General features: G+C 37.2%; 2 protein-coding genes across 2 annotated transcripts; one reads left to right on the forward strand and one right to left on the reverse strand.

The window, feature by feature from the left end:
* On the forward strand, positions 586–1724 carry LOC109233881 (early nodulin-like protein 1). Its single transcript, XM_019399733.1, has 2 exons — positions 586–918; positions 1162–1724. Exons 1-2 carry the CDS (start codon positions 726–728, stop codon positions 1509–1511), a joined length of 543 nt encoding a protein of 180 aa, XP_019255278.1. The 5' UTR covers positions 586–725; the 3' UTR covers positions 1512–1724.
* LOC109233165 (nucleoid-associated protein At4g30620, chloroplastic-like) lies at positions 2599–8557 on the reverse strand. Its single transcript, XM_019398945.1, has 7 exons — positions 8394–8557; positions 7505–7644; positions 5362–5462; positions 5219–5258; positions 4977–5048; positions 3009–3065; positions 2599–2900 (listed from the first exon to the last, which is right to left on the reverse strand). Exons 1-7 carry the CDS (start codon positions 8491–8493, stop codon positions 2826–2828), a joined length of 585 nt encoding a protein of 194 aa, XP_019254490.1. The 5' UTR covers positions 8494–8557; the 3' UTR covers positions 2599–2825.

Raw genomic sequence — 9472 nt, forward strand, 5'->3', positions numbered from 1 at the left:
AATTGCAGGCCAACGGCTACATTTTAAAATTCTGACAGTTGGCCCTTTTAAAAAAAAAATATTTAAATTCTGACCATTGAGCCCGTTTGGCCCGATTGAACTGGCCCAGGCCCGCCTGCTGGTCCCGGGCTTGCGGACTTTTTGGTAGAGACCGAACCGCTAGAGACCGGCCCGTTGGAAGCGGCCCGTTTGGCCCGCGGTCCCAGGCTGGGCCCGGCCCACAATACAGCATTAACACAAGCAGAAACCTCAATTGTTTTTAGTTGAGATAAATCCTAAACCCTTTAGTTTGTGAGCTGCAAAAATGTGATGAACAAGGCCCAACACACAATTTTTCAGGGTCGAGTTTGACCGGTTGATGAATTGGTCTCCACCGACTCGCGTACCTAACTACACATTTTCCAGATTTTACTTTGCTCCTTGGACATTTGTGAAAAATAAAAATAAAAAGTTTTAACCTTTATAACCGTTGTTAACGTTAAAGCCAAAAACTACAGATACCTAGGATACCACAAACCTTGGCTGCTTTATTCTAACGGCTAGTTTTCTTGCTTCACCCACTCCCACCTTACCTCGTCACTATATATATACAGTAAAAGACCTTTTCAAAGCCAACATACCCATCTCTATCTACCTCATTCCTTCCTTCCACTTCTCTTCAAAATACCAGCAAAGAATCTGTTTAAAATCAAAGACTTTAGCTTTTTGAGCTTATTTATATCAAAATGGCTGGTTTTTCAAGAAATGTGATTTCTTCTTCACTAGTAGCTGTTCTCTTCTTCCTCCTCTTGAGCTTCACAGAAGCCAGAGATCATTTGGTTGGTGGCAAAACTGATTCTTGGAAAATCCCATCTTCTGAATCAGATTCCCTCAATCGTTGGGCTGAAAAATCTCGCTTCCTCATTGGAGATTCTCTTGGTATGTTATAATTATCTGAACTATATCCGTAATTTTATTTTCAGCTCAGATTAGGGGCTGAGCTACATACATGCTCCAAATTCGTCAGAAAATTAAAATGTGCAAATAGGGTATAAATAATTTTATATATACATAAAAATTGTTGAATCCCCTTGATACAGAAAGATTGGTATGTCACACAATTTTGTTTGTGTATAATCAAAGCAATGACCTTTTTCTTTGTTTTTTTTGTCTTTTTGGCAGTTTGGAAGTATGATGCAAAAAAAGACTCAGTTTTAGAAGTGAGCAAGAGGGATTATGTGACATGCAACAGTTCAAGTCCAATAGCAGTACACAATGATGGGAATACAAAGATAGAGCTAACACATTCAGGAGCTTACTATTTTATTAGTGGAGCAAAAGGGCATTGTGAGCAAGGCCAAAAATTGATAGTAGTGACTTTATCTGAGAAGAATATGAGGAGATTCATGGGTGCACCTGCACCTTCTCCAACAGAGTTTGATGGTCCAGCTATGGCTCCTACTAGCAATGCTATTAGCTTGAAGACTAGTTCTGTTATGGCTTTGGGGGTTTTAATGGGGTTCTTGTTTTGAAGTGAGAGAGAGTTTTGTAGTGATTTTCATGTTAATTTGATAGATAGATAGATAGTCAAATGGTGAGAGGGAAAAGGAGGAAGATGAGGTTCTTAGTCTTTTTCCTTGGTCGATATTCTTTGATTCAATTTGTTCTTTACTTTTCATTAAGTTAATTCAAGCTTTATTATATTGTTCTGTATGGTAAATTGAACTTTCTTTCCCGTCCATTCATTAAGTTTTTTATTTATGCTGGAACTGAAGCTCGTCTCTCTGCCGATTTTGAATACAAAAATTTGAGAGTAGCACATTTTTTTTCTTCCTTTAACTGTAAAGATTTATTTGTGAAAAAAGCAAATAAGTACACAAACTGTTTCTTAAGCCTGTAAAACTAGAACAAACAAAGGAAAACAAAAAAGAGAAAAATTACTATAGCAGACACATGCTTGTTCTCTCTTGCTCTGTATTTTGGAGTTCTAGTAACCAAGTCAAACTAGCAAGTAACCAAGTTCCATGCCTCCGTACACGCAGGATTTTAGGATATGCTCATCTCAAATATATGAGATGAGCATGCGCCCCACTGCTCTATGAACATTTTTTAGCCATACTCTATAATTTTTATTTTTGGAACCCCAGGAAAACCCGCAGCGGCTACAGCCTCTGCCTTCGGGTGAGCACTCTGTGCACACTGGGTAAAACCCCTCACTGTGTAATAGCAAACCACACAGGGGGATGTAAACCGCAGTAGGCAAACCCTTTGCGACAGGCTCGACCTAGAAAGGCATTGAGGGGGGATTGATCCCAGATCATCTGTATAGATGACCGCCCTCCAAACCAACTGGGCCATCCGCGAAGGGGTCATACTCTATACATGAAACATCCTAAAATGAAGATTTCTGCACAAGCAGTATCTACATACTAATTGCACTTACTATTGAATCGATTTGTTGCATTTGTTTCTCGGGTATGTGTAATTAGCATTAACAGTAGTGCAGGGTCCAATAGATCCGTCTAGAAAACAAGCAGGAGGCATAAACTAGGACTAAATGCCTAAGCAGAGAGAAGCAAAACAAGAAGCAGGACGAAGTTCAAACAGAAGAAGGTGATGTGATGAGAAGTTGTAAAGAGCCAGCCAATTATTTGCTCCTTTTAGCTTTACTGTGTTTACTACAACAAAAGAATGTTACAGCAAACAAAGGGAAAATCTAAATTGGCAGCTCAAATAATTATAATCAGTGTAATACATTCATCACAGTTAAACTTAATTGATAATGGTAAGTAGAACATTACTGTAAAGTACGTAAACAAAACTGGAGCCTCTTTCTGGGAACTCTATTACTTCATTCCTTCACTTAGTCCTGCCGGCATTCCTAAGCTCTGAGCAAGATTGTTCATTCTCTCCTTCATGGCCTACAATTCAAAGACATTATAATTTATGTGTAAAATCGTAGAATCAGGAAAGCGGATACCAGATGATCAAAGGCAACCATACGACAAAGCTAGTTTTGTAGTTCTCACCAGTACACTTTTCTGGTGTGCGTCCCTGTAGGCCTCTGTTACTAAGAGAGAGAGTTTCTGCATTCAATCAATGTACAGCATGGTTCAATAGAAGAACAAGACCAACAAGTTTCAGATACTACAAAACTTTAGTTGACAGAGCTAGTTTTGGCCAGGCCGAATCTAATTTTCTTCCTTTCATTTGATTTGTGGGAAGATGTTACAGAAAGCTTCCACTTGAGTAGAATATGATTGTTAATACTGGTAGGTTTATTGACAAAACATTCTCTCAAGTAAAGAGAGAATTTTTAAAAAAGAGTAACCCTCACGGGTTGGCCTGGTGCCAATAGACTTGAGCCTTGGGGTTTGCTCCCTTTCAAGGTCTCAAGTTCGAAACCCACTGGGTGCAAACAATTTCTGAGGGCCATCGGACTGGGTAAAACCTGAATTAACCGTGGTGCACTTGCGGGAAACTCCTTGCCGAGGGCCTGTGCACCCCCGGGATTAGTCGGGGCTCTTAGAGACTCGGACACCCGGTGCAAATAAAAAAAAAAAGAAAAAAAAGAATTTTTAAACAAGAGTATCAAGCAATATGCATGCAATATTAGTTGTACCGTTTATTGATCTTTCACAACTAGGAGTAAGAAAAGCATTAAAAGGCGTCTTCTGATGGTTAATTATCCAACAGCTGCCAAGGCTTTAATTTAGAAATAGTATAAACTATAAAGTAAGCAACTGTTCACAACTAGGAGTAAGAAAAACATTAAAAGGCGTCTTCTGATGGTTTAGTTATCCATCAGCTGCCAAGTCTTTAATTTAGAAATACAGTCAAACCTCTATATAACAGTCTCATTTGTTCCGAATATTTTTGGATATTATAAAGAAGTGTTGTTATAGAGAACATATATTATAACATAACATGAAAATTGGTTCCGGAAAAGCTTGGCTTTTATAGTGAAGTGTTGCAGTGTTTTAAAAAGTGATCGCTTCGTCGCTTTAAGCGCGAAGCGATGGCTGGTCGCTTTTCCCAGCCTGAGGCGACTCGACCAGGTGAAGCGCGCGCTTCAGTTGAAGAAGCGACGAAGCGACGTGAAGCGCAGAAGCGCTCGCTTCTGTTAAGAGGGGTCTTTTTTTTAAAAAAAAAAAATGGGTCTATTTTTTTATTATACAAAACAGACCCCTAAGACCGAAGTTGACCATTTCTCTCTACTTCGATCGACATTGATGTTGCTAGGGTTTCAACTTCCTCCATCCAGTCCAGGTAATTTTCTTCTTCTCCTTTCTTCTTCTCATTTTTTTCTTTCTTCTTTCTTTCTTCTTCTTGTTCCCGTCCAGCGTCTGCTCTGGCGCTGGTTTTCTTTTTTTTTTTCCTTTTATTCTTCTTAATTATAATATGTATTTTAGTTTATAAAATTACTTATTATATATATGTGTTATATTTTCAGTTTATTTGATTTTTTAATGTGTACTTCAGTTTAGAAAATTAATTATTATATATATATATATATATATATATATATATAGTAGAACAATAAGATGTTGATTCTAGTAATTTAGTAGCTTTGATTTTGCTTGTTCTATGGTTTGTGGAGGATTTGGTGGTACCAACTTTTAAGTTTTTAAATTGAACTTATTTATGTTGTGTCTTTGCAAGGTTTACATTATGTTTTTTTTTAAGAATTGTGCTTCACTTCAATGAAGTGTGCGCTTCGCTTTTGAAGCGAGGCGAGCCCCTGTCGCTTTTTTGCGCTTCGCACTCTCAAAAACACTGAAGTGTTGTTATATAGGGATGCTGTTATAGAGAGGTCTGACTGTAGTATATAGTAAGTAACTGTTTACAATATGTACATATGATAAGAGCAAAGAGTCTAGTCATACAATCTGCTGTGCACTCAATGCAGTATAGCAGCTTCATGCAGGTGCAAAATAAAGCATAAATTATGATTATAGCATGGTGATGAAGTTGTAAGATAGAACATATAAACTTACTTCCGGTCCCAAGTCCATTGCAGCCTCAGTTATTTCTATGCGCACAGGCTGTTGGTTACCGGAAAGCGTTGCCTACAGAACAGCCCACATCAATATGTCAGCAGTCACTAGACATCAAAGAGAAAAATCATTTCAAGCACGATTTTTAAATCTTTGCAGGTGTATTGTGTCCATAATAGCCATCAAAATGTGGAGGGGTTAGGAGAGAATCTAAAAGCTATCTTCAGGAAAAGCATCAATACCTTTATAAGCTCACCTTCACAATAGCCGTCGAACTCTGCACTGTAATTTAAGAAAATTAACAAATATATTTAGAGCACAGAGTAATGGAAGAGTGGCTGCAAATCATAAAACGGGTATGGAAATATTTATCAAGAGCACCTACACTGCAAGTTCTTTCTGCACACGTACTGCCTCGACTTGAACAACCATTTGTGCCTTCTTTACAGTTTCATATAGATTTTGCATGTTTCCAAGTATTCCAGCCTGGATTCAGATTTGATCGATCATGACAAAGAAACATGATAATTTCGATATTACCCGAGACCACTAATGACCAACTATGCTCGTCTTTTAAGGAAACTATACATGACCAGGAAGCTAGATATAAAAACCTAAGAACAGAATAATCTACAAATGGTCAGTAACTAGCATCATAGGAAATTGATATGAAGATTAATAGAGAGACTGTACATAACTGCTACACAAATAACATCTTTCAAATGCATGGAAATCCATGTAGAAGTAAAGAGATTTATAAGCTATGCTCAAAAGTCAAAAACTATGAAAGAGTTAGCCACGGAATACTTATTAATAGAGAAATAATTCTTCCTGATAAATGGAGTACCTTTTTCCTTATTTTCATCAAGTCTTGCAGCAAGTAATCTTCTGAGTCTTTTATCAGAAAATTGAAAGGGTGGTTAGAAAATATCAGACGATAGTAATGTTGGGAAACACTTGAAAAATTTCTCTGTTTAAGTAAATTTATAAGACATTCTCTTGAGTAAATAGAAGTAACATCTCTAATTATGTGCCATGGGAATTTAAGTAAATTTGTGATATATTCTCTAGAGTAAATTGGAGTGTCATCTCTAATTTTGTACTCTCTGGTGTATATTTATGATATAATGGAATTACTTGAAACAAAACCCATGCATCCCTCATTGTATCAGCCTCAATCCTCAGCCCATTGTACTGTCCTCAACACACTCTCTCTAACTTTTTAGCCTATTCTAATCCCCCCCCCCCCCCCCCCCGCCTTCTTCTTTCCTTTCTGAGTGTCTTGTTAGGAGTTGATAACGTAGATCTTGTGCATTTAAGCTGGTCTACTTACATGGTCTACCGACTTCATGAGTTGTTGTTCTTTCATGTTTCTGATTGTCTGATGTGATTTAGGACTCTTCTCTGCACTTAATGCATCTGCTTCTTCCTTTTCCCTTTCTTGGGTTGGCAATGAGAATGAGGGGTTTAATTTCAGTCAATTTATGGCTTATGCTATCATGGTTCATGGATGCTAGAAATTGGAAAATGGGCAACATTGCTTAGGGTCGGAGATCCCACCTTTAATGATTGTTAGTGGTGCAAACTTCATTGCTTGTCCTACAAAACCTGACGGTCTAAAGATACCTCAAAGTTGGGAGTTCTTGACTCCTTATTGTTAGATTTGTCAGCTCCCTAGCTCATTTTAAACTTCTATTGGGCACTTTCTTTATCATCTATGCATGTCATGTCGAACACTCATCCCTGTCTATTAGTAGAAAGATCATTGTCAAACAGCTCCAGATCAAAATGAAGCAGCAGAGAAAATAATAAACAAGGATACAATAACTCATGACCTGGAAAAGCTTTAGATACTGAGAGAAAACACTAACAACCTAATGGGCAAACATTATCCAGGCGCATCTTTTATTCTATTCATACACCATTTTAACTTTTATTCAGCAAATTTTATGTTTCTTATAAGAATTGAAAGCGTTTATACTCAAGATAATGGTAATCTAATTTCCCTCACTGGCTCCGACGGAACTATTACGTGTTGGGTTTAAAGAGACACTTTAAACCATTAAACTTCAAATGTACTCACCAGAAGGAAGTTTAAATTTGACTTTTGCACCTGCAGGTGCACGAAAAGCACAGAATATCCACAGATATTACATTACAGATTTTCATTTATTACGCAAATTCTGACATGTAAGCCAAAAGGGGTTAACCAAAATACTGTTGATAAAAAAAAATGGGTTAACCAAAATACTATCAACCAATGGACTAATTATCGAACAAAGAGGCAAAGGAGATTGCAATACTGCACCGACTCGTGTAATCATAAAGCTATGTAAGAATTCATAACCATGATGGGAGAGCTCACGTTCAAAACAACTAAAATCCTGCTAAGGATAGCATGGAGATCTCATTCAGGGTTGTCCGAAATATGGTTTAGCTCATAATTTACATAAGAATCAAGCAGACTCCAGCAAGAATTTTGCACAAATTATGTTTTTGTATCAATTAAAGAAGAGAATATTCTGCACCTTTGAGGAATTATCATCGCTGTTACTATCCTTTTTGCCACCAAATAAGCCTTGAACATGGAAGGATCTCCTAGCTTTCTGCCCATCTCCTGATGATATACTTAAAGGACCAATAGGTAGGGTACTTGAGTTTGATTTACCTAAAACATGATGAAGTTATGGCACACTAGAATCAATCCTCGAATTAATCAGAAACCGTGAAATAGCAATAAACATCATAGTACAGTTTGAAAACTAATGGATTTGCGAGGATGAAAGGCAAGTGAACACGAAGCATAAACGAGATAGACTAATATATTCTGCCTAATCTAATAAAACATTCTCCTAGGTAGCTGGCTAAGCCCTGGTAAAAAGTAAAGACCAAGCTTTTCGCCTATCAGAATGATTTGGATCAGAACATGTAAAAGGACAGCCCAGTGCACTAAGCTCTCGCTATGCGCGGGTCCGGGAAAGGGCCGGACTACAAGGGTCTATTATACGCAGTTTTACCCTACATTTCTGCTGGATCAAAACAAGTAACATTACAAAATCACTTTCATTGAACTTGGTAAAATCAAATGGTGAAATAGCTAGAATTTGACACTTTTTTAGGTATAGATGTTGAATGTAAGATTACCCATAGAATTTATGGTAATAAATCCATAATTACAGAAGTATTTGTAAATTTAAAAAAGAATCATCAAAGAACCCAAAAGAAAAAGAAAAATTTCCCAAGCTGCACGATTGTAAGCACTAACACATCAAATTTCAAAAAGCAATAAAGCAAACAAAAAGATAGGATTCCATACAAGATAACCATATAAAAATTTGGATTTTCTAATTCAATCAATTACACGTAATATCCTTCAAAATGCCTAAATTAAGGTGAAATTGACACTAATTAACTTACAGAAAGAGAATGAAGAGGAGGGGAGGGATTTATGGTCAAATGAAATTCTGTGACAATTGGGGAATTGAGCTGTTAAGGTTGCACTTGCAGAGATCGCCATTACTAAACAACGAACTAAAAAGCTTAAACTTTGGGGACTATTACTTTTCAGCTGTGCCCTCGTGGTGGTTTTAGAGCGGGTCAGTTTTTTTTTTTTTTTTTTTTTTTTTTTTTTTTTTTTTTTTTTTTTTTTTTTTTTTTTTTTTTTTTTTGTACGTCTTGTTTTGGCTAATATGGCAGAGTACATCCATTACTGCATGTAGTACAGTACAGATATTGCACTGGCAAAATCATATAGGAATATCTCATTATTTTTTCTTTTTCTTTTTCTTTTTCTTTTCAGATGACTATTCCATATATCTGGATAGTAATAATGTAAATATTAATATCCATTCTACCTTCGTGCTGGGGAGTCCCAATGGGTATTATTCTGGGCTCGACTAATCTGGATATACCGATAAGTCTTACTTTTAGAGGTAAAATAATTTTTATCAATGACGATTTTATACTAGTGATTCGAATTTGAGATTTTTGGTTAAAGCATTATTTACATATGATAATAGGTGAATTTGACTATAATCACGCACCGAATAACCACCTTCTTGTGAACTTTAATGTGGAAAAATGACAACAAAATGCTCTTATTGGTACTTTTCATGATTTGCAGGTGATATAGGTGTAAGGAAGGCTAAGGAGCAGTTTGGAGTCAACTATTGATGAAAAAAAAGGCTAATTGTTGCATTTCCCAAGTGACCCATTCAAAACAGGCCAAATTGCCCGGGTACAGGGTCCACCGCGGTTCCACCGCGACCGCGGTGAAACCGCGGTGGAAGGTAGTCTCTGAATAATTGAAGATCCGCGAGGGTATTTTACCGCGGTTCTACCGCGATCGCGGTAGAACCGCGGTGGACACAGAAACTTCGGGGACCAAAGTGTAAAACACGGGATTTTTAGACCTAAACCCTATTTTAAACACTAGACTTCGCCCAAGAGAGGCATGTATTGATTTTTTAGGTTTCTTAGCAAGGAGAACAATTGTG

This window comes from Nicotiana attenuata, chromosome 10 (genome assembly GCF_001879085.1).
Source record: "Nicotiana attenuata strain UT chromosome 10, NIATTr2, whole genome shotgun sequence".
NCBI lineage: Eukaryota > Viridiplantae > Streptophyta > Magnoliopsida > Solanales > Solanaceae > Nicotiana > Nicotiana attenuata.

What these genes read in the sequence shown, in the direction of transcription:
- LOC109233881 (XM_019399733.1), top strand. Translation starts at nt 726, where the DNA reads ATGGCTGGTTTTTCAAGAAATGTGATTTCTTCTTCACTAGTAGCTGTT. An exon ending in CCTCATTGGAGATTCTCTTG is followed by an intron (nt 919 to 1,161) that starts GTATGTTATAAT and finishes TCTTTTTGGCAG; the next exon opens with TTTGGAAGTATGATGCAAAA.
- LOC109233165 (XM_019398945.1), bottom strand. Translation starts at nt 8,493, where the DNA reads ATGGCGATCTCTGCAAGTGCAACCTTAACAGCTCAATTCCCCAATTGT. An exon ending in GCGATGATAATTCCTCAAAG is followed by an intron (nt 5,463 to 7,504) that starts GTGCAGAATATT and finishes ATCTGAATCCAG; the next exon opens with GCTGGAATACTTGGAAACAT. An exon ending in CAATGGACTTGGGACCGGAA is followed by an intron (nt 3,066 to 4,976) that starts GTAAGTTTATAT and finishes GATTGAATGCAG; the next exon opens with AAACTCTCTCTCTTAGTAAC.